Genomic DNA, 25,035 nt, shown 5'->3' with positions numbered 1-25,035 from the left:
CATGTGTCAAGGATGTGAGGAGTAATTACCCTCACATCGCGGTTCTCTCTTCTTGCCCTCCCCCCAACTCCAGGTGGAGAGAATGTGTTCATTTATTTTATTCTGTTTTTAATTCGATAGACTGTGCTGGTTGGGAACGGAGGTCTGGCTGTGGAGGAGCATTTGCGGGAAACCCCAGAGTTCCCACGCGAGACTGATGTGAGAGCAGCTGGCCGGAGCGCCCCGGTCCCGGGCTGTCTGTGCCTGTGGGGCGCCCCCTGTGTCTCTAATTCAGGCTGAGACCACTCCTGGCGGCAAGTCCCTCCGGGGCTTCAGAGATGAGAGGCGCCTCCGTCTCCCCTCCCGCCCCGTGGCTCCTGAGGAGACCAGGCTTATCAGAAGTGACAGCTCCGCTGGTCCCACCTGTGACCCTAGCCGGTCTGCCCTGGGGAAGGCGGCCTGGCGTCTGCTCCGGGGGCCCCCGTCACAGAGGGTGATGGGGGGTCCGCCTGAAGGCAGTTAGATGGTGACGGGCGCCCTGTCGAAGCTGCTGGGCCCTTGTGAACCAAAGGCAGCTGTCTGGTTGGCCAGCGGCCACGCGGTCACACTCTAGTGATTCTCCTTTCTGCAGTGCTTTCTGCTGCGGCTGCTGAGTCGCTTCAGTCGTGTCCGACTCTGTGCGACCCCATAGACGGCAGCCCACCAGGCTGCTCCGTCCCCGGGATTCTCCAGGCAAGAACACTGGAGGGGGGTGCCATTTCGTTCTCCAACGCATGCACGCATGCTAAGCCGCTTCAGTCGTGTCCGACTCTGTGCGACCCCATAGACGGCAGCCCACCGGGCTCCTCTGTCCCCGGGATTCTCCAGGCAAGAATACTGCAGTGGGGTGCCATTTCCTTCTCCGCAGTGCTTTCCAGGCAGGTGCAAAATCATTGACGCGGTTTAATTACAGCTATTTCACTTCCATTTGCTCCGATCTCATCAGGCGGAAGCTAGGGCTTCGGGGAAGCCATGACCCAATATACACACACGTTGTGAGATCCCGCTGGATGTGGGGTAGAGGTCATTACGGGGAGAGTGTGGTGGCTCGTTCCATCCCAATCTCGGTTCTCTGGGTGGAGGTGAAGAAGGTGTCCTTCCCGCTGGGGTGGCGGGGCCCCGACGGCACAGCGATGGGGCGGGGACACCCGCGTCCAGGACAGGGACCGCGCTGGCCCGCCCGCGGGCCCCCCGCCCCGCTCCCTCTCTGCTTTCCCAGCGCCCACCCCGCCAGGACGGGTGCAGCAACCCCCACCTCACACCCGAGGCGAGCCTCCCTCCCACAGCCCACGTCCCCACAGCATCGCGCTCACTCCCGAGAAGATGCCAGAAGAAAGGGGATCAGACGCGGGCCGGCCCGGGAGCGCGCGCCGCGCCGCGCCCCTCCGCCCCTTCGCGGACGCCCCGAACGCACCGCACCCCGGACCGACAGGAGGTTGTTGAGCAGCAGCAGGTTGGTCCACCAGGCCCGCCGGCAGTTCTCCAGGTGGAGCTTGGGCACCTCCCAGACGGGCCCCCAGGGCACAAGCGAGAACAGCGCAACCAGCAAGGACAGCGAGAACAGGTGAAGAGGCTGCAGCCTGGCGGGAAAGAGCCGGGAGAGAATGAGTCTCAATGGGGGCTCCACCCGGTCCCCTGGGGTGGGGGGTCACACAGCCATGACGGATAAGATGCTCAAAAATAGACTGTCCTGGGGGAGCGACCACCTCCTCACTCACCCCTCACACCTTCCTTTCATTCGTGGGTTCACAGCGGCGTAGGTGCTACTGATGCAAAAATACTGTTCTTCATGGAGCAAGTCATATGTGTAAGCCACTCCGCTAGGAACTTTCTAAACCGGGCCAGTAACTACGATGTCAGTTTTACTGAGGAGCAAATGAGCGCTCAGATAAGTTTGAGTCACTTACCCAAGACGGTCCAATCACATGTCAGTACTGAGATCTGCCGCTGTTAGATGTTCCTTCCACAGGGCCTCCCCAGATGAAAATAGCTTTCCATACTCCCTCTTATCCTCCTTTCCTGCCTCACTTCATTTCCTCCTTCCTTCCCTCACACACCACTTCTTTCCAAGCAAGATCTGCGGTAGCTAGAAGCTGATGAAGGAGGCAATAGGTGTCTAGACTGGGGCCGTTCAATAGAATGTAATAATTGCAGCCACATCGGCCATTCAGTTAGCACATTCCAGCAGCCACATTTTAAGAAGTCAACAGTATAATTAGTTTTAATAATACACTTCATTTGGTCAATACATTCAAAATATTGTCATTTCAACAGATAGCCAATATGAAAAACTATTGAGCTATTTTGCATTCTTTTCTTTCACCGAGTCTTTAGAAGCCTGTGTATATTGGATATTTGCAGCCTGTCTCACTGGTCTACCCTTCTCTGGGTGGGGGGAGCCTATGGACAACTCAGAAGGCCATGCAATGGGGGTGTGGCTTCTGGGTGGCCCCCAGCAGAGCCCTCTTTTTTTAAAGAATATATTTGAAAACCCAGGGCAGTACAAGGGCAGAGAGCCCATGGCCCAGAAGCATCTCTAACCATCTTGGAGGGGGGCTTCAGGGCCTGGGGTGGGGGCTGACAGATGGGGGAGCAGGGAGGCTAGAGGAGCACCCCAGAAGAGGTGTGGGTCCGCACCCCACCTCGGGTCAGCACCCCACAGAGGTGACCTCCTTCCTAGAGAGTACCAGGAGGGCAGGAGGGTGGTGGGTACCTGGGAGCAGGGCTGCGGCTGCTGATCGGAGTCTGAGGGCAAGGGCGCTGACTCTGCCAGGATGCAACTTCCTGGACCAGCTCGGGCTGCAGCCGCAGAGCCCGCGCTGGGTCCCGGATCCTGCCGGTCAGCCGTCTGAGCGCGCTGCTGTGCGGATGCTCCCTCGAGCCTCCCACCCACCATCTGTTGCCTCCATCTCCCCGGGAGAACCAGTCGGCCCCTGCTCCCCTCTGAACCGGAGGCCAGGTCAGGCCTCCTCCGGAGGGACCCGGGTAGAGGCTCACGGCCAGGCCGGCGGGGGGGAGCAGAGGCTGCTGGAGGGGCCACGCCCGGGGGGTTATAGGGGAAAGAACACGAGAAGCGGTTTCTAGTTTTGTCTAACATTTTCACACTGAGAAAATCGCATCGCTCCTCCCTTTCCTCTCCTGTGGTAAAGGGGACTGATGGTTCCTTAGCTTCCTCTAAGGAGGAGGAGGACTCCCGCCTCCTAGGATTTTCTGAGAATCAGGAGATCACTAAGAAAACTGAAGTCTTAGAGGATGGAGTTATGGTTGCCGGGGGAAGGGAGAGTCGGGAGTTTGGGAAGGACAGGTAGACAAGGCTATATTTATTCATTTATTTATTTTATTTTATTTTTCTATATTTAAAAGGGATAACCGGGACTGCCCTGGTGGCCCAGAGGTAAGGAATCCGCCTTCCAGTGCAGGGGATGTGGGCTCGATCCCTGGTCCGAGAAGATTCCATGTGCCTCAGGACATCTAAGCCCGCAGACCTCACTGTGGGATTAAGACTGGATGCAGCCAAATAAATAAATATCAAAAAAATATATATCTTAAAACGGACAAGCCACAAGGACCCACTGCAGAGCACGAGGAGCTCCGCTCCCTGTTACGTGGCAGCCTGGCTGGGAGGGAGTCCGGGGGAGAAAGGACACGTGGATACGCATGGCTGAGTCCCTCTGCTGTCCACCGGAAACTATCACAACATCGGTAATCAGCCACACTCCAATACAAAATAGAAAGTTAAAAACCAAACCAACTGTTTGAAACGTGGGACATGTCATACAAATATGCGCATGCCCTTCAAGTGTTTGTCCAGGCTTGAAGATTTAAAGTCAAAGTAGGCTTGCAAAGATTAAAACCTGTGGTACTAGCTAGTGCCATGGGGGTGTGAGAAGCGGCCTTCTCATACCTGGCCAGGTGGGAAGGTCAACTGGACAACGTCCATTGATACATTCAATGCACCAAACCATTGTTTCCACTCGTAGGAATTTACCCTGCAAACGTGCCCAGACAGTTGCACAAAAATGTACAGACTTCGTGTCACTGTCTAATAAGACTGCAAAAAACTTGGAAACCACCTTCATGCCCATTCATGGAGAGCAGTTAAATACATGATGGATGGTCCACCCACACGGCACCATCCCGGCAACCTTAAAATCAGTAAGGTGAGTCTTTCCATGCAGTTAGAGAAAGATGCCAAATCATTAAGTTAAAAAAGCTACATGCAAAATAATGCAGCATTAAGTATAGTTCTCATCATGGGTGGGGAAAAGAATATATAAATACTTGGAAAGTCCCTGCAAGAATTAATTCATAAGAAGTTGTTACCAAAGCTGTCCTATGGGAGGTGAGACTGGAATGGGTGCCTTTATTTTTAGTATAGAACCTTCAGCTATAGTTAGACATTATTATCAATAATTTTTTAACTTAAACTAATGTGTGGGGGCTTCCCAGGTGGTGGAGAGGTAAAGAGTTCGCTTGCCGATGCAGGAGACTTGGCTTCAATCCCTGGGTCGGGAAGATTCCCTGGAGAAGGAGATGGCAACCCACTCCAGTATTCTTGCCTGGAAAAGTCAATGGACAGAGGAGCTTGGTTCATGGCTACAGTTCATGGGGTCTCAAAGACCTGGACATGACAGAGTGCACACATACACAAACTAATTTTTTAGAAAAAGTATCATTTCTTTTTTTTTTAATACATATTTATTTATTTGGCTGAGTTGGATCTTCATTGTGACACTCAGGCTCTAGAGAGAGTGGACTCAGTAGCCCCAAGGCTTGTGGGGTCTTAGTTCCTCGATCAAGGGTCGAACCTGGGCCCCCTGCATTTCAAAGGTGGATTCTTAACCACTGGACCACCAGGCAAGTCCTACTAGGAAACTAAATTTTAAGTTGTGGCTCCTACTTGGAATAATCCCACAGTTTTAGGGGTCTGGAGCCTCTACCTTCCTTGTCTCCTGTGAGGTATCTGTAAGGTTTTACCCCTAGAAGCTGGGCTTTCACATTTTCTGAAACTTGCAGAAGCCCCTACTTGGTCTGCCTCTCCTGCCCTCACCCCAGTCTGCTCTCTGCCCTGCAGCCAGAGTGATTTTTGCAAAATGTAAACCTGGCCATGCCACCCCCTACAGGGACCCCCAGAAGGCTTCTCCTCTCGGAGGAAAACAGGAAGTCCTTAAGGCTGACCCCGGCTCTAGAGGCTTGGGGGGCCCTCCCCCACTCTCATCTCTCTGCCCTCATCCCTCCCGTTCTCTCCTAGAGGCTCACTCTGCTCCGGCACCTTTGGGCTCTCTGAGATTCTGCAGATACATCAACCACGGCTCTCTCCTCAGGACCTTTGCTGTCGGTTCTGCAGTATGGACCCTTCTTCCCTCAGGGAATTTTCTTTGCTTAGAACATTCCTTTCCTTCCGTCAGGATTTTCGACAAAGGCATCTTCCCTGACCACCCTTCCAGAGGAAGATGCTTTCTTGCTTCCTTCTCTAAATTATCACTTGTAGCCTTATCATCACTGAACTAGAATAAGAGGATTTGCATATCGCAACTTAGGGCTGCATATTTATTTGTTTACGGTCCATCTGTAGTCACTAGAATGTAACCCCCTTGCCAGAAGGTATCTGCATGGTTTGTGTGCTTATGCGTGCTTAGTCGCTCAGTCATGTCCTACTCTTTGCGACCCCATGGACTGTACAGTCCATGGAATTCTCCAGGCCAAAATACTGGAGTGGGTAGCCTTTCCCTTCTCTGGGGATTATCCCAACCCACGGATCAAACCCAGGTCTCCTGCATTGCAGGCAGATTCTTTACCAGCCGGGTTACCAGGGTTTCCCTGCATGGTTTATCAACTGCTGAATCCTCAAAGCCTGGGGCAGTGCCCGGTATATAGTGGGCCCTCAGTAAAATACAGAAAGAGCAAGTGAGCAAACGATCTTGCATCTACTCTTCTTGAAGTTAAAAGGGCAGGGAATAAATCATATTTGAGAAAGAACAGCAAGTCTTGATGAATGAGAACATCAAAATAGCTAGGAACATGGCTGCCTCCTCACTGGGTTGACCTTAAAGAGGGTGAGTCCAGTCTGCGGGTTGGTAAGGTTTCCCCCATACCCCCAACGAAGTTCTGTCCCAGCTTGGACTCATTTGCTGTCTTCCTGGCGCCCAGCTGGCACTCTCCCAGAGCTCCCCATCTCAAGAACGTCCTCCCCATCCTCCACATCACTTGAGCTGGAAAGTCTGTGTGTCCGCGGGTGGCACCCTCTCCATATCCCCACTGCCCACAGCCAGCGCACATCCCGCAACACGTCACCCCCGGGACCCTCGCCAGCATCTTGCCCCGTGAGATCTCACCCCCGCACCCTCCTCCACTCTGGGCTCTCTGCCCCAATGACCACTTTATCTGCCCAGGAAAGCATGTCTGACTCTTTGCCTCCAGCTCTGGGGTTGTTCTTCTGAAGGATTTCCCAGGCAGCACTCACCAGGCCACTGGATCCCACACCCCAGCCCCAACAACCCGCCTGAGTATTTATCACTGACAACGCTGGGCCTAAAGGCCAGCCCCTCTCCTCCAGAAAAACACAGGGCAAGACTGGCGACTCAACCCACTGCTCGTCCCCAAAAGATAACACAAGAAAAAGTATTCTGTCAAGCATTCAGGACAAGGACTAGATTTAATGGGGCTTGGAAGAAACCACAAAGGCAATAAAGTTCTATTTCTCAGCTTAGACTCATTCTTAAACTATTAACCAGAGAAGTTAAGTAAAAATAACAACAGTAACAATGATAGCTTATATTTACTGAGGGCATACGACCTGTCACATTTTTCTAAATGCTTTGCACGCGTTATCTGTTTTGATTCTCTCGAGTCCAGCGAAGTGAGAGCCATCACTCTGCTCATTTTTAAGATGAGGAACCTCAAGCTTGGGAAGACTGAGACACTTACTCAGGATCACACAGCTGGGAAATGACTGAACCAGAATGCACGCCCAGGCAGACTGGAGGCAGATCTTACGCAGTCCATTTGACGGGCCCAGAAGATGGTTTCAACACTCCCCTTGCTATTTTGTGATGGTGCAGTGTAGCAAGAGAGCCATGGACCCTAAGTAACAAGAACTGGGCTCCAGCTTAGCCACAATCCATGATTTTAAACGTGTATAAATTTTTAAATGGTGGGTTACACAGGTAGACGTTTCTTTTTCTCCCTACACTTCTACCGTCTCATTGCATCACTGCCACTAGCTATCCCACTGGTTCTATATTCTGTCCCAATATTGTATTCTATTCTGATCCAACCAACCAGGCATTTGTAAAGAATACTACCACCCTTTCTGCCTTCTTATCAGAACGACCGTCATCCCAAGCTTCCACCAACCCCTCTCCTGATTGTGTCTTATTCTATTTTTATTATTATCATTTGTCCTTAACACAGGAGCCAATTACTACTAATTTACAGGAGCTACACAAATTCTGTTGAACATAAATTTCGTGGGAATCTGACTGTATGTTCATTGAAGCCTGCTGTCCATTAGCTTTAGAAATAAGGAGGTTTTTGTTGGTTTAATACAGTTCAAGGTTTATTAGGAAAAATACCATGGGTACTGGTATCTTCCACTGCAAAAGCCATTAAACCAAGAAAGAGCAACCACATTTAAACACGGTTTAAATGAAAGAAAACTATTTTTCTCTGTTTACTTTTTTCTTTGAAAATTCTTTCAAAGGAGGGTTAAAAGGCTAAATATAATAAGTGATTACGCAGCAATAAAGAATTGAAAGATTATATGAAAAACCTACCTTATAAGGCGACCGAAAAAGTATCTGAGTATGACGCTAGGGGTTATTCCTTTGTCTGAATCCTGACGCATCTTTAAAAATGACCTTGCACTTAGCCAGCCACTGAGAGGAAGAGAGGAACAGATCAGAGGGATGACCGATCAGTGATGTGGTTCACGGGTTGATTAATTCGGTTGTCTCTATCAGGACACACGAAGTGACGCTGCAGTAACAAAACATCTTTAAGACTAAAAACAGTAATAGCTTTCTCCTTGCTCGTGGTACGTGTCCACGGCCAGTCACCTTGAGCTCAGCATCCTCCTCACTACGGGAGCCAGACCTTTGGAGCAGCCTGTGACAAGAACTCTTAGGATTTACTCTCTTAACCACTTTCTTATCTAACAAACATCAGCATTATATTTATCATGTGGTACATTCCATTCCTTGTACATACTGGTTTTATAACTGCAAGTTTGTACCTTTTGAGTTTCCAATGCTTTTGACATTTATTCTGTTTCTTTTCTTTTCTTTCTTTTTCGTTTTGGATGTGCACAGAATCTGAATTCCCAGGCCAGGGATTGAACCCAGCCTCTCAGCAGTGAAGGTGCAGAGTCGTAACCACTGAACCACCAGGAAACTTCTACCTTTTAACATTTACAGTGACGACCCTTTAGGTTTCCTTCAGGATTGACTGGTTTGATCTCCATGCAGTCCAAGGAGCTCTCAGGAGTCTTCTCCAACACCAAGAAAATCAACCCCAAATATTCTTTGGAAGGATTGATGCTGAAGCTGAAGCTGCAATACTTTGGTGAAGAGTCAACTCATTGGAAAAGACCCTGATGCTGGGAAAGATTGAGGGCAGGAGGAGAAGGGGACGACAGAGGATGAGATGATTGGATGGTATCACCCACTCAATGGACATGAATTTGAGCAAGCTCTGGGAGATGGTGAAGGACACAGAGGCCTGGTGTGTTGCAGTCCATGGGGTGGAAAAGAGTTGGACATGACTTAGTAACAACATGTGAGTGATAGTTGCTCAGTCATGCCTGACTCTTTGCAACCCCATGGACTGTAGCCTGCCAGTCTCCTCTGTCCACGGAATTCTCCAGGCAAGATTACTGGAGTGGGTTGCCATTTCCTTCTCCAGGGGATCTTCCCGACCCAGGGATCCTGCATTGCAGGAGAGTCTTTACCATCTGAGCCAGCAGGGAAGCCTGCTATTAAGAGACATTTCTAAGTATAAAGACAGGTCAACTTAAAAAGTATCAGCAGATACATGCTTGACTTTATCTTATAATCTATAGACAATACATTAGAATATGTAATGAATCCATACACCTTTTCCAAAGGAATACCCAAGACAGAAGTAGCAATAAAGTTATAAATGACAGTCATCAACCAGATGAAGTAATTTAGATGAAGCTTTTCTCTCTCCAAGAGATGGGGCCTGGGCAAGTGATCAGGAAGGAAAGACAATGTGCTCTTAACTTTGCATGAAAAATAATGTTCAGTTCCACGTTGCTGAACATAGCTCTGTTTTTGCCAAATAAATCCTCTACTTCAAATTACTGTCCAAAAGCTTTATTAAAACTCCGCTTCTGGCCTTTGTTTTGGAATCTGTTACTTTTGCTGCCGCCTCCTGATCGCTGTCCTCTGAAGCTCCTACTTCTTTCCCGCTGTCCCGTGACAGCTCGGTGGCCCTCGCACCATCCCCAGAAGCCTTGACTGCCTTCCCGCTGTCCTCGGAAGTTGCAATTTCCTTCCCGTGGACCTTCTCGCTCTGGTTGCTCCATGGCTACAGAGAGCTGCCAGCGCCGTGAATGATGCCACGCTTCTGTATTCTGTTACTGATGCAGTAGGGATGTCAAAGCAAACACCCGGCTTTCCTTCGAGAAAGACCATTCCCTTCACTTCGGAATCAACATCCTCACCCAGCTGCTCTTTAGGTTCTTTCCAAGCATAACTAATGTTTGGCATTTCAGTCGAGCACCGCAAGACCACGGTCACAAAGCCTGCTTCTGAATTGATCAAGGAACAGCTGGTCTACCGGCGTGGCACCAGAAATTTAACAACATATAACAACCTACAACTCAGTAGCAACAATAACCCATGACCCTTGTGGGTGTTTTGCTAAAGAACAAGTGTGTTTCCTATTGCAAAAGAAGGCTGTGTGTATATGTGTGGGGGGTGTGTGTGTGTGTGTTGGGCGGGACTTGGAAGGGATCAGTGAAGGTTGGAGACTGTCTTTACTCTCTGCCAGCAAGTTTCTTTTGAAATGCAGCAAGTTGGATTCACCATAATAGGAACAAAATTTGTAGAGACAAGTGAAAGAGAGCACTGAGTTGAGGAAGTAGCAATGGCCAATACGGATTCCAGCTGCCTCGTAGTTTCCAGAAAGAATGAATCAGGGTCTCCCTCCGTGTGTGGGCCAGCGCCGTCTCAAGTTCACAAAGACAGGAAAAGAGAAAGGCTGGCAGGAAAACAGGCTCCGGGCAAGACAAGAGGTTCCAAGAGGCTAAGAAGACCCAGGAAACCTAAACAGACTGGGAAAGAATAAAATCCTGCAGGAGAGATATATGAAATCAGCCCAGCCTGAGAGCTAGAAGAAGGATTCCAAAACCATCACCAGTGACAGAAGTCTTTGGTCTTAATATGTAATATATTGCTTCCCAGGTGACTCAGCGGGCAAGAATTGGCCTGCCGATGTGGTGGCTTCAGGCAGGTTCGATCCCTGGGTCAGGAAAAGCCCCTGAAGAAGGCAACGGCAACCCGCCCCAGTGCTCTTGCCTGGAGAATTCCTTGGACAGGGAAGCCTGGTGGGCTACAGCCCATGGGGTCTCAAGAGTCGGAGACAAACGAGTGACTGAGCACACACTCACACGTGTTAAATGTATTAGTGACATGGGTGTTAACACGTGGTTTTGGCATAAAACAGACGTTATATTTCAGTTCTGATTATACTGAAATATACTCTAGTTGAGGAGGGGTTTGGGGGGCTGAGGTTATTTTATTTCCAACATCAACCTTTTCCGCTATAAAAACAGGCCTGATAGAGGTTGATCATGAGAACTGTATGGGATCAAAGTGTTTCTGAGCACAGCAGCACTGACGTGTTTCACTATTAGTAATGTTTCTGAGGTTGGAAAGTGAACAGACCACGTGCACTTCCTAAAGTGATAAAATGAAAATTGGAAGGGGAAGAGAAACAACAGCAGCCAGTGAGACGGGCCGGGAGAAACGAGCAAACAGGAGTGAGGAGAAAGGACACGTGGGTCTTGGTCTCCTGCATCGTGGCAGGACCTACTGGGTCTCCCTCTGCCGTCCTCACCCCACATGCTGGGGCTGGCGCAGGGCTTCTCCGATGGCAGCATCGCCTGGAGGGCTTGTTACCCTCAGAGCACCTGGGCGGGGCCTGAGAATCTGCGTTTCTCCCAAGCTTCCAGGCGATGCTCAGACCATATTCTGAGAAGGACTGGGGAAGGCACAGTGCCCCCTGGGTCCCAGACCGAGCCCAGAGTCACGTATGCTGTCTTCATGATGCGTGAAAGTGACAGCCGCTCAGTCCCCTCCGACTCTTTGCGACCCCATGGGCTGCAGCCCGCCAGGCTCCTCTGTCCATGGGATTCTCCAGGCAAGAATACTGGAGTGTGTAAGCCATTCCCTTCTCCAGGGGAAATTCCCCGCCCAGAGATCAAACCCGGGTCTCCTGCACTGCAGGCAGATTCTTTACCCTCTGAGCCACCAGGGAAGTTTTTGGGGCCATCTGGAATCTCAGGAGCGTTGGCCTGTGTTGTGGAGCTCTCGGGGCTGACCCAGTGGCTCTTCGCTGTCTCTGATTCTCACTGACGGCCCGGGATGACCAGCGGCCCTTCATGCTTCCCTCCTGGTGGCAGGTCTCCAGCTTGAGCTTGCTTTGGTTCCAGCCATCCTGATCTGTCCTTGCCAGATCCCCTCCCGGGCTTGGAGCCCTGCCGACCAGCCCCCGCCAGCATATGGCAACCTCTGTTGCCGTGTTCTCACTGATTTCCTTGCAGGAAACAGAGCTCTGGTCCTTGAACTGCTGTCCCCTGGGCGGACCTCCCTGCCCTCCGGAGGCTCCCACCCTGCACTTGGATGTCGACTACCTGGCTAGACCCAGCTAAGCTCTCTCGGAACGTCTGGTGCCCAGTAGCCCCGATACCATGGTCTTGTTCACTGCAGATGATGGACGCTGTCCCTCACCTGTCTGGGCTACTCTCTATTGGATAGAGCATGGTTGGACGGATGAACGTGCGTGCATGCTCAGCCACTAAGTCCTGTGCGACTCTTTGCAACCCCATGGACTGTAGCCCACCAGGCTCCTCTGTCCGTGGCATTTCCCAGACAAGAATACTGGAGTGGGTTGCCATTTCCTCCTCCAGGGGATCTTCCCGACCCAGGGACCGAACCCGAGTCTCCTGCGTCTCTTGCATTGGCAGGTGGATTCTTTACCTGCAGAGCCATCGGGAAGCCCCCGGGTGGATGAATGCTTAGCACTTAATGATGCCATCTACCATCACCATCTCCCTCCGAAGGCAGGGATACGTAACCCCAAAGAGGCAGAGACAGGCCAGCACAGAGGCTGGAACTCAGACTCTGGGACCAGACTGCCTGGGTTTAGACGACGGGCCCACCAGGACCAGGCCCTTCACACTCAGCTCCCTTATCTTTAAAGTGGAGATTTCGGTAGTCTGCCATATAAGGAATAACATTCAGCCATAAAAAGAAACGATGTACTGACATGTGCTTCAACATCGATGAGCTTCATAAACGTCATGCTAGCTGAAAGAAGCCAGGCACAAAAGCACGCCGTGTGAGCCGCGTGTATGAAATGTCTAGAGCAGGTAAATCCACACTAGAGAAAGCAGGTTTCTAAGAACTGGAGGTAGGGGGGACTGGGGAAAACCGCTTCATGGGTGTGAGGTTTCCCTTAGGGTGATGAAAATGCTTTGGAACCAGATAGAAGAGGTAGTTGTGCGAGAAAGTGAATGCAGTAAGGGCCATTGAATTACTCACTCTGAGTGGTTAATTTTATGTGATGCGAATTTCACCCCAACCCCCAAAGAACAGAACCAGAAAACTGAGGATTTTAACAGTTGTCCCTACTGTATAGGAACACCGTGAGGATCACATGATATAATGCTGCAAAGGGCTTCATGCAGTGCCCGACATTTATCAAACATTTAAGAAAATTTACCTCTTATTAGTTAATTTAAACAAACACCGCTTTATGTAACCTCACACCATTCTCTTATTTTTTTCCCCACATTTCACTGTGGTGAGAACTGGCAACTTGATCATGGATTTGCACCATACCAGGAGCCAGAATTTGAGAAGCGCTGAAATAAACAAGTTTGAACAATAAAATCAGCTTTTGTAAAAGGCCTGTTTTAGAGAGCCATCCGGAATCATTTAATAAAGTGAAGACGTAAAAGAGAGGAACTGGCGACCTCGGTACTCTCCAGGGATGCACGGAGGCCGAGGCCAAGCAGAGTCCGCGTGAGCCTGTCGGTTTTTCTCTCTAAACGGGGAACAGCCACATCCACGCCTCCCCAGACAACAGCCACGAGCACAACTCCAGCAGCGAGACCACCGTATTACCTGATCAGGAAAAACGTGTCCACGCCGAGATAGAAGGGGCCACTCCGAGAATAAAGGTACAGTGGGTTTCTAAGCACCCTGGCTTTCCATTCAAGCACATTATCTGTAAAAACGTAAGACACAGTGTCTTTTGATTGGACGGAAGAAAATCTTGTGATTTATCTTTTAAAAAAAACACCTTTAACTTTTAGCTGTATTGAGAGGGTTTTGTTTGGATCCATGTAATTCACTTAAGAGGAGAACGTGGAACGGGAATAAGAGAGGGTGGCTCGGTAGCTGACTGCAGCCTGGGTTCTCTCCTGGGCCCCTCTGCAGGGCCTGCAGCCCCCTTGGAGCTGCAGCAGCATCGCCTGTTCAGATCCCCTGGGGGGCCCTCAAACTGCCCTGGGCTGGCCCCTCCCCTCAATTCTGACACGTGTGTTTAGGTCCCACTTGGAGAGTTCTACTCGGTCAACGGGAGCTCTTCTGGAGTGTACCAACAGAAAGAAGATCCACAAACACTGATTTTATACTAGTGCACAATACTTATCTATATTTGCCTATTTTTCCAGGAGAGGGAAAAAAAGAAGTTTCTGGATTCATTAATCATGACAAGAGGGAACCCAGCTCTTCGGAAGTTAGAAATAAAATACTCAGCTTTCTCCATTCACCAGGGAATGAGGTGCCTGGTTTACACCCAAACGGAGGTAAAGCAACCCTTCAACACTGGCCCGGAACACTCATTTACGGAGGCCACGGCCATGTCTCGAGAAGAGAAGGAAGGCCACTCGAGAAGGCTGCAGGCTCCCCTCCTAGGGCCCGACTTGACCCCCTACATGAAAGCCCCTCCCTCCCTTGACTACCCCAGAGATCCCTCGGTTTTCCGCACCCAGAGACATCCACGCAGTCATCTGACTCGTGTGCCCAGACATGATCCAGAGGAGGCTCAACACTCGGAGGCCGTTCAAGGCAGAGCACGTGCTTCCCGGCGTCTTTGTGGTCCAGAGGGCCGGCACATTCTTCTGCCAGGAAAAGCATTTCAGAACTCGGTCCACGGTGGCTAGAAAACCTGGGCAGGAGCAAAGGCATTACTGTGCACCCTGAAAGCCAGACCAGACCACAGCTGCCGCCCAAACAAGAGGCAAAACCTGCAAGCCAGTGATCCTGGCTGCCCCCCGGACGCTGCCTCCCTTTGACTGTGAAAAGCTCAGCCCAGTTCTCCTTGTCCCCTCTTGATCTATCTGTGGATCTCTGGACCTGGTCTTCCTCCTCTAGGAACCTCGACTTTCCCTAACAGTCTGGATCTGAGGTTGGTGCCCATGCCGTCTCATAACAGAATAGGCTTCCCATCTCAGGCCCCAGGAATGCCAATGCCTGTCCGCCTCCATTGTGTTTCACAAAGGGTCAGGCAAAGGGAAACTCAGACGTCATTGAGAAGTCACACACTCCCTAAAGCCAGCGTGGGGCTTGAAATGGCATCCCTGGGGCTCGCCCAAGAATGAATCGCTTACGACAACATCCCTAAGAACGCAGAGCAGCAGGGGCAGCAGCAGTGAAGGGTGCCAGCCTTACAGTCAGTCGGACACTCCTGGCTCTGAATCTGCCATGTATTAGCTCTGGGACCTCTGACAAGTGAATTAACTTCTCTGTGCCCAAATTTCCACACCTGCAGAATGGGAATCAAAGAATCCCAAAGAATCCACGGTCTTAGAATCATGGGCTGATCACGGGAAACAAATGAGACAGTGTCACAGCTGCTACTGCTCACCAGTTGAAACTCCATTACTTAAAGAACGGTGAATGCCTTCTACTTAATTTATTCCCTTTCATTTAAAACAAATTTAATTTGGCTCATCCCGAGAGTCCATTAAGTGTCTGGAATTGTGAAACGGGAGCCTCGGAAACTCAAGCTGGCTCTGAGAGATTCGTTGTTTTCTCCAGGATGTCGCTGGGTGCCTCAAACGTGGGCACAAGAAGTCCTTGCAGAACGGAAACTCATTCGCAATAGAGACGGGGCTTATAAACAAGCTCTGGAAATTTAAATCAACTTTTTAAATGGAAGCACGTAATTAGCATTTTGAGGTTCCAGGGGTAAGGAGGCGTTTTTCCGCTGGGGTCGCTCTCGGAGGTGCCTGCCTGGAGGCGGGAAGCTCACCTTTCCGCTTAGAGGGATTTTCGCTCAGCAGGAGCGGACGCGGGCCTACACCCTACGTGGGTCCTGGCTCCTCTGGGTTCCCCGAGCGGCCACACGCTCTAAAGGAGAGTCACGAGAGCTGGGCTATGTCCAGCCCTGCCAGCTCTTTTACCTCTCTGAACGTGCTTCCTCACTTTTTTCTTTTTTAATCAGCGTTTTTAGAGTTTTCTAGCTGTGCTGGGTCTGCGTTGCATGGTGGGCCTTTCTCTAGCTGCAGTGAGTGGGGGCCGCTCTCCGCTGCGCTGCCCCCAGCTTCTCAGTCCTGGAGCTTCCCTTGTTGCCGAGGGAGGGCTCTGGGGCTCCCGGCTTTAGCAGTTTCGGAGGAGTTGTGGCTTCTGTGCTCCAGAGCACAGGCTCAGAAATTGTGGCACACAGACCTAGCTCTTGTCGGCATGTGGGATCTTCCTGAACCAGGGATCAAACCCGTGTCACTCACACTGGCAGGCGGGTTCTTTACCACTGAGCTATCAGGGAAGCCCTTTCTTCTACTTTCAAACCGAGCACCCTTTTTGGCAGGGCCATTGTGAGGTTTCAAGAGCAATATTTGTCAAATATCTGGCCCCAGGCCTAACTTGGCAAGCAAGTATAGAATACATTTTGCTATCATTATTTTTTTTCTCATCTAAATTCCACTTGCGAGTGAACTTAACTAACAGTAGCTACCAGACTGTCTGAAAATAACTGGTCCAGAGAGAAGGCAGCCTCTCTGAGCCCCATTTCGCTTGTTTGTAAATGAAAAGTATCTTAAACCACAGTAGCAGAGGGAGGATCAGGTTAAATAATGCATGCAGTTACCTCAGTGGGAGTCCCTGGACCAGTAGCTTCAGCATCACCTGGGAACCAGTCAGAAAGGCACAGTCCAGCTCCACCCTAGACCGACTGAATCAGAATCCTAGATGGCTGGGCCCAGGGAAATTGGCTGTGACAAGCCCTCTGGGTGATTCTGCTGCTCACCAAAGTTGAAGGACCGCAGGTGTGACAGTGCTCTGAATTTCCGGATTTTCCCAGTGATTATCACTATGAGCCCACTCTCAGTAACTGTGAGCCCAGTATTACTACAAGCCAACTACCGGGACTTCCCTGGCAGCTCAGACAGTAAAGAAAATCCGCCTACAATGCAGGAGACCTAGGTTCGATTCTTGGGTTGGGAAAATCTCCTGGAGAAGAAAATGGCTACCCACTCCAGTATTCTTGCCTGGAGAATTCCATGGACAGAGAAGCCTAGCGGGCTACAGCCCATGGGGTCCCAAAGAGTCAGACACGACTGAGCAACTAACTCTTTCTTTCTACTTTTAGTAACAGATCATAGGGGAAGAGCCCCCAGACTGAAGTCCATAGCCATTAACTTCATGAAGATGTCCTCAAATATTCATGCATATCCTTCTCATCTAAATAGTGAAGAACAGGGGCCTCCCGGGCAGTCCGGTGGCTAAGGCTCAGCACCCCCAATGCAGGGGGCCTGTGTTCAATCCCTGGTCAGGGAACTAAATCCCACATGCCACACCCAAGAGTCTGCATCGCACACCTAAGAGATTCCACTGCTGCAAGGAAGATCAAAGACAGAGTGTTATGCTGACTTCACTTCCTAAAGAGTGTAAAAGAGGAGAGAAAAAAAAATGTTGAACCTAAGGGTCTCTCCATCTCGATTATTTCTAAACATTGAGGAATGTGACATTTCACGCTGATGAAATGTGATCACTCTGGTGATCTAAGTCACCTCTCATGAGTTTGTTAAAATGCCTACTTTTTCCTCCGCTCGGGGTTCCTGACGGTGAGACGGGCAGATAGCCCGTCGGCTGGACTCTGCTTCCTGGCCCGCTCCCCACCGGCGCTCTCAGAGGCAGGCTCCCGTACGTGGCCGGAGGCTCCTCGGGTACCGGTGGTGCCTGGCAGTCCGACCCCCGCCCAGTGGCGGCCACGTAGACGGTTCCCGCCAGAGGGAGGGTGAGGCCCAGGAAGGTGAGGACCCTGCAGGGAGATGACACAGGTGTGACCACGCCTGGAGCACGCTGGCACTGCGCTGAGATGCAGAGAAAAGAGCGCAGGGGAGAAAACCCGCTCCAACTGCTCCTAAACATAGGCAAGTGGTAACACTTTAAGGATTAGGAGTGGCTTCCTAAGAAAAAATAACAAAAGACATTACAGAGTCAAAAATGAATGGGATTTCACTAAACTCCTTATGATAATTGTAAAAAAATTAAAAACACCATAACAAACAAAAAGCAACCAAGATATATTTGCAGCTGATATGACTAAGGAGTCATATCCTTCATCCATAGAATGAACTTTAAAAATCAATAAGAACCCAGCTCACACAGACATAGAAAGGGGAATGGAGAGAATGAATAGCAGAGAAACTGAGAAAGAAAAGCCCTTATTACCAACTTTTTAGTGTAAATTAGGTCCATTTATGTATCTATCAAATTGGCACCAGTTTTTATAAAGGGAGCGTGGGTGGCTGGGTGATGATACAGACATGGGCGTCTCTTCCTAGAGCAGCAGAATGAGGTTTGCAGGAAAGCTCTTTATCAGAAGATCTGATTTAGCTCTGGGCCAGCAAGTCCACTGCTCCTAGTCTGTCCTAAGGAACCATGTCAGGTGCAACTAAGACTTCACAGGCAAGTTTGCAGAGGTGTCTGGATGAGAAGCAATGAGAAAACAAATAAAAGAAATTCAGGGGCTTCTCTGGTGGCTCGGTGTTAATGAATCCGCCCACCAATGCAGGAGACACGACTTCGATCCCTGACCCGGGAGGGGCCCACCTGCTGGGGAGCAACTAGACCCGTGCACCTCAGTTACCAAGCCTGCGCTCTAGAGTCCGGGAGCCGCAACTACCGGCCCGAGTGCCCCAGAGCGTGTGTTCTGCACCAAGATGAGTCACGGCTGCAAGAAGCCCGAGCTCTGCAACCAGAGAGTAGCCCCCCCTTGCTAAAACTAGAGAAAAGCCCTTGCAGCAACAAAGACAGAGCACAGCCAAATATATATATACACACACATATGTAAGAAATTCATCTTCAGGGCCACATGATGGAAACAGGAATAACTGGGGACAGGACACGCTTCTCAGTGACCCCAAAGCCCATCACACTTGGGTGTGGCTGGCCTCCTCTGGAACACATTCGGATTTTCTTGTTAAGGTAGCAGAGAGCAGCGCACAGACGTCTGTCAATGAATGAAAATGAAGTAGCCGAGCGCAGCTGGTGAGCAGCAGCTGATGAAACAGCCCAGCACACACTTGGCAGCCCAGGGCCTGGGCGGTCTGCACTCACAGACTCAGGGCCGCAAACGTGTCCAGGGGGAACAATCCAGTGGCGCACCGGGCCACACCCCGGCCAGACGAGGAGGAAGTGTTCATTGCAAAGAGAGGGAGCGGAGGAGCCCAGAACGAAGCCTTTCTGAACCTTAAAATATCTACCAAGAGAAAGGAGAAAAAAAAATAAGATTGAGTTAGTAATACTTTACTTTGCAATAAAAACTTGACACTTTTCCAAGAACTTTCATATTTATCACTTCAAAATCAAATCTTGACATTAGAAAGAGCATCTGGCTTTAATATATCTGATTTACAGGTGGGGAGATTAGAGCTCAAAGATACTGGATTCCCTGGTGTCTCAGATGGTAAAGCGGCTGCCTGCAATGCAAGAGACCTACGTTTGATCCCTGGGTCCGGAAGATCCCCTGGAGAAGGAAATAGCATCCCACTCCAGTACTCTTGCCTGGAAAATCCCATGGATGGAGGAGCCTGGTAGGCTATGATCCATGGGGTCGCAAAGATTTGGACACGACTGAGCGACTTCACTTTGTTTCACTTTCTGAAAACTTTGCCAAAACTCAGAGACCTAGGTACTGTAAGCCCAGCTGGAGGTGGACCGTGGGTCCTCTGCATCCTCAGCCTGCCCAGGCTCTGCATCTTTTCCCAGCCCCCGGCACAGGGGAAAGGACAGTCCACAGAGACCCCAGTGCTGGCTCGAATCCTTCTGTGAGCAGGTCCCCACAAGAGAGAAAAATAGGATGCTACGAGCTAGGGAAAGGCGCTGAGTCTGAAGCTAAGAAGCACCAGCTGAGGACACGCTAATCGATCACCAATGGCTGAGAGGGAAAGAATCTGCCTGCAGTGCAGGCGACTCAGGCTTGATCCCTGGCTCGGGAAGAGCCCCTGGAGAAGGAAATGGCAACCCAATCCAGTGTTCTCGCCTGGAGAATCCCGTGGACAGAGGAGCCTGACGGGCTACAGTCCAAAGGGTCGCAAAGAGTTGGACGCTGAGTGACTGTACGTGAGCACGAATCAGTCACCACAGGAAACAGTTTGTCAAAATATTACCGGTGACACCGTGGAACAGAGGCCTCAAATGTCAGCGTGCCTCAGAATTACCTGGAGGGCCCAGTAAACAGAGGGCTCCCTGCCTCCCCTCACTGCGTAAGAATTCACATTTCTAACAAGCTCCCAGGAGCTCCTGCTACTAACTGGAATGCATACCTTCAGAACCCCGGGTTGGGAGGATCCCCTGGAGGAGGACATGGCAACCCACTCCAGTAGGTTGCAAAGAGTCAGATATGACTGAGCGAGTAAGCACAGCGGTTTGAGAACACCAGGCTGGAGGACTTGCAAAATCGCAGCAAAGGACGGAGGACACAGTGTGGTCCAATAAGAGAGCCACACGAAGGACTTCTCTGGTGGTCCAACAGTTAAGCATCTGCCTTGCCCTGCAGGGCACGCAGGTTCAGTCCCTGGTGAGGGAACTAAGATCCCACGTGATGCAGAGCAACTAAGCCCCCACGCCATGAAGAGACATCTCACATGATGCAACGAACATCCTGCATGCCACAACTAAGACCCAAAGCGGCCAACTAAATAAAAACATTTTAAAACAAATATAAATAAATAAAATAGCAATAGTATTATAAATAAGAAGAAAAACACTGCCGCTAAGTGCCCACTCGCTCTGAGACACGCCTTGGTCATTGTTTCTAATCTGTCCGCATCCCTAGAAGGAGACATTGTTTACCTTATTTTACAGACAAGGAAGATTCCCCTTAAATGAGTTAATGAGCTTGAGCGTAGTGGTTAAGAACACAGGGTCTGCAGTGTGAGAGTCTGCATCCACCCCTGACTATCTGACCTTGGGCGAGTTAGCTGAATCTCTCTGGGTCTCGGTTTCCCTCTTGGTGAAATGGAGGTAATAGGACCAACTTCACACGGTTGTTGTGAAGATTAAATGTAGCCCAAATTTGCTCAGATGGTAAAGCGTCTGCCCACAATGCGGGAGACCCAGGTTCGATCCCTGGGTCAGGAAGAGTCCCTGGAGAAGGAAATGGCAATCCATTCCAGTATTCTTGCCTAGAAAACCCCATGGACAGAGGAGCCTGGTGGGCTACAGTCCATGGGGTCGCAAAGAGTCGGACATGACCAAGTGACTTCACTTTCTTTCTTAGAGAGTGCCTGGCATTGAGTCAGAGCTCAGTAAATGCTGGTCGTCTTGATTATGCTTGCCGCTGAGGGGCAGGGCCAGAACTTGCCCCAGGTCTGTGGGAACTTGAAGGATGTGGTCTTCTCATCCCCTCAGACCACCTCAGCTCTCCACACTACCAGACTTGCATTCGAAAGTGTGGGGTTCACGCCACCTTGCTATGTGACTCTGGGCGAGTCCCTTCACCTCTCAGGGTCCCTCTCATGTGCGTAACAAGGACACGTGGGTTGAACAGAATGGACTCTCATGTGCCTTCCACCTCCCGGATCCACTGTTCCCGAGAGAGTGACCAGAGGGTTTCTGGAATGTCCAAACAAGCCACTTAAAGGTTAATAACGTGTGAGTCCTTGTGAGTCTCCACATCACCTGTTGGGGTGGAGATGGGAAGCAAGAGCTGCCCGTGAGTGCTCAGCACCCGCCAAGCACGGGGGGCATGGTCAGAGGTCCCCAGGGGCCAGGGCAGCGGGCTCCTCATCACCCGAACCCAGGTGCTCCCAAGCGACTTCCTGGTGGTACTTCTTTTTCCCCAATAAACCCTGACACTGAAAAAAAGCGTCCTGACCTGCTGACACAGCTATTCCCCTCGGAAGTCCTACTCTAACTTCAGTATTTATTTTTGGCTGCGCTGGGTCCTCGCTGCTGCAGGTGGGGTGAGCAGGGGCCCCTCACCAGCTGCCATCCTGGGCTCTCTTGCTGGGGAGCACGGAGCACGGCTCTAGGGAGCACAGGCTTCAGGAGTCACAGCTCCCGGGCTCTCGAGCACAAGCTTGATAGTCGTGGAGCATGGGCTCAGTTGTTCTGAGGCTTGTGGAATATTCCTGGGTCAGAGATCGAACCTGCGTCCTGCGTCTCCTGCATTGGCAGGTGGATTCTTTACCACGAAGCCACCAGGGAAGCCCTCTTCTAACTTTAAAAGAATCAACTGGGGTTTTTTGGTTTTGTTCGTGTTGTTGAATCAACCACTCAAGAGCCTCTGGCTGGTGTGGATTAGGATCTCAGCCTGATGACCCCGGGTGAACTGAGAAAACCAACTTCTTCAACTCACAGAGCCCAGCTCCTCCCCGTGCTGACCTGTGGGCACCCTGCGAGACCAGAGCAGCTAGAACCTTCCTGCAGCCTTGAACTGCACGGCACATGCTGGAGGCAGTTATCTACACCCTTGAAAAAGAATTTTTTTTTTTAACTTTAACTTAGGGCCCTCCCTGGGCTTCTATAGGATGAGCTACACTATTCCTCTGGGCTTTGAGACTACGTTTGCCTCACCTCCCATTGTTTTTAGAAGCCTCCTTTCGCTAGCTCTGACTCCTCCCTTCCCAAGAGGCACAGGCTTAGCGGCGGCTGGAACATGTGCCTCAGCTGTCCCAAATGACAGCCCTCCTGTGTCTAAATCATAGAGAAGATGCAACAGATGTCACCTCAGCAGCCCCGGGGGAACCCCGAACCACAGGTCAGCAGTTTGTCTGTGGATGAAATCTGAAGCGTTGGGTAGCAGAGTCCAGAGTCTGAAGGGCACGGGAGACTGAGGTCCCCACTGCTGAGCAGTCAGACCTACAAGATGATAGCTTCTTCGTCCACACGGTGACCACTGGCCCCCACCCCCAATGCCAACACATTCCAGGCCTCGGCTGCTACTAACGATGACCAGCTCTGCTCCATCACCATACCACTCAGCAGTTCGGTGGTGAGTTTTTTTTGTTTTTTTTTTTCAACGTGCTGGACCTCAGTTTCGATGAGGAGTCGGTAGTGAGTTCTCACTCATTTTGTTCAGATTTTCCAAGGAATGCATGAGAGGGTGTCGTCATTGATCCGGTGGTGAGTTTTTGACCTCTAAATAGCGCTGTGTGTGTTAGTCACTCAGTCGTGTCCGACTCTTTGTGACTGCATGGACTTTAGCCCGCCAGGCTTCTCTCTCCATGGGATTCTCCAGGCCACTGGAGTGGGTTGCCATTCCCTTCTCCAGAGGATCTTCCTGACCCAGGGATTGAACCCGAGTCTCCTGCATTGTGGGCAGATCCTTTACCGTCTGGGCCACCAGGGAAGACTTAAATAACTCGGGCCCAACCCCAAAACCCAAACAGTGTTGGAAGTGTGCGTGTGTGTGCGTGCGTGTGCATGCTGGGGGAGATCTCAGCAAGGCCTGAGCTTGGTTACACTGGAGGCGTCATCAGCTCAGGCCACCAGACACCAGCCCACCCCTTCTATCTGGGGCCTGAGTTAAAGAGTACACAGGGGCTTCTGCAGGATCCCAGCCCCCCAGCTTCAGCCGCACCCCTTTCTCCTCCCATGCCCTGCCCTGTACCACCAACTGCCTTATGGGCAGATTAGCAAGCTCAGTGAGGAACTAGGTATTAGGTAGTGTTCTGGATTAAACTGTGTCCACTCCAAAAAGGTTCAAACCCTAATATCCCTCCCTCCACCCCAGGAACTGTTGAGTTTGGTTACACTGAACATGACCTTATTCGGAAACAGAGTCTTTGCAGAGGAAATCATCTTAAGATGAGGTCACCCTAGGTTGGGCTTCCCAGGTGGTGCTAGTGGTAAAGAACCCACCTGCCAATGCAGGAGACAGACACAGGTTCGATCCCTGGGTCAGAAAGATCCCCTGGAGGAGAGCAACCCACTCCAGGATTCTTACCTAAAGAATCCCATGGGTAGAGGAGCCTGGCAAGCTACAGTCCATGGGGTTCGAAAAGAGTTGGACAGTACTGAAGTGACTCAGCATGCATGCACGCCTCCTAGGTTAGAGTAAGTTCTAAATCCAGTGTCTCTGGTGTTTATAAGAGGAAGGACATTCGGACACAGAGAGGTGCCCAGGGAAGAATAGTACATAATGACAGAGGTAGGTGACGCCTTGTAAGCCACCCACTGGTGGTACTTTACTACCTGTGCCCCTTGGAAACGGAACAGAGTAAGTGGTGCTGAAACACACGGAAGTGAACAGTTAGGGAGTGAGCCTAAATCTAGGCTTGTGATGATCACATCTAGATTTTATCTACACTTTCTGGTGCTCCATGTTTTCATTCTCAGGAACTCACATGAAGTCTGTTGGTTAAAATTTTTATAACATCTTGAGAGTCCCTTGGACAGCAAGGAGGTCAAACCAGTCCATCCTAAAGGAAATCAACGCTGAATATTCATTGGAAGGACTGATGCTGAAGCTCCAATACTTTGGCCACCTGATGTGAAGAACTGACTCATTGCAAAAGACATTGAGGCTGGGAAAGATTGAGGGCAGGAGAAAGGGGCAACAGAAGAAGAGATGGTTGGATGGCATCACTGACTCAATAGAAAATTGAGCAAACTCCGGGACATGGTGAAGGACAGAGTAGCCTGGCATGCTGCAGTTGCAAAGAGCTCGACATGACTCAGCGACTAAAAATCAACAAACGGCGGCCACACTATGCAGTTTTTTGCCTAAAAACGATACGTTCTGATCTGCACAGAATATTTCCCCTTTCTCTGCTGTACTACAGGCTCATTTCCTCTTGTTTGTCTGCCAGGGTCTTCCGTTGGGTTGGCTCCCTGCCCTCCTGCTCTAGATGAATAAAGTCTGCACAGCCAGCCACTGCTGAGCTGGTTTCTTCCATGTCTGTAGCGGAAATATTGGCAACTCCATCAAAAAGCTTTAAGGAATACCTGGTAAATCCTTTCCAGATGGGGACCTTTTCCCCTGGGCTCAGATGCTCCCATTTCTACCTGCTGCCTCTGTGCAGAAGCTGGATAAACAGCCTGGCAGAGAGTTCCACTAATACATTCACCCAAGTCAGCCGTGCTCACACTAAGCAGGGCCCTTCCTTTCTCTAGTTCTTCAAAGAGAATCATCAAAACATCTTCATATTGATAACAATTTCTAACCTTCCATTCTATTCTTATATCATCTCTGGCTAAAAAGCTTAACATTAGGCAGAAAACTAGACTAACTGATGAATTTCTGAATAATAACGACCATTAACTCATTAGAGAGTATTCACTAGATATGCTAATATAATAACAACTTTGAAAA

The 25,035-nt window shown here is 50.4% G+C and overlaps 1 protein-coding gene and 1 non-coding gene across 2 annotated transcripts in view; both read right to left on the bottom strand.

Moving 5' to 3' along the window:
* Positions 1–25,035, bottom strand: part of LOC133047629 (O-acyltransferase like protein-like) — a 68,677-nt gene that overhangs the window by 21,534 nt on the left and 22,108 nt on the right. The window contains exons 4-9 of the mRNA XM_061130921.1: positions 18,834–18,975; positions 17,309–17,532; positions 14,260–14,439; positions 13,392–13,494; positions 7,794–7,895; positions 1,433–1,598 (exon numbers count right to left, since the gene is read on the bottom strand). Coding sequence (XP_060986904.1) covers positions 1,433–1,598; positions 7,794–7,895; positions 13,392–13,494; positions 14,260–14,439; positions 17,309–17,532; positions 18,834–18,975 — 917 coding nt within the window. The remainder of the gene's footprint in view (positions 1–1,432; positions 1,599–7,793; positions 7,896–13,391; positions 13,495–14,259; positions 14,440–17,308; positions 17,533–18,833; positions 18,976–25,035) is intronic.
* Positions 22,748–22,840, bottom strand: LOC133047859 (small nucleolar RNA SNORD116). Its single transcript, XR_009690867.1, has one exon. It is a non-coding gene; the product is annotated as a small nucleolar RNA SNORD116 (small nucleolar RNA).

This window comes from Dama dama, chromosome 27 (genome assembly GCF_033118175.1).
Source record: "Dama dama isolate Ldn47 chromosome 27, ASM3311817v1, whole genome shotgun sequence".
NCBI lineage: Eukaryota > Metazoa > Chordata > Mammalia > Artiodactyla > Cervidae > Dama > Dama dama.
This window is presented reverse-complemented; position numbering and strand designations above follow the sequence as displayed.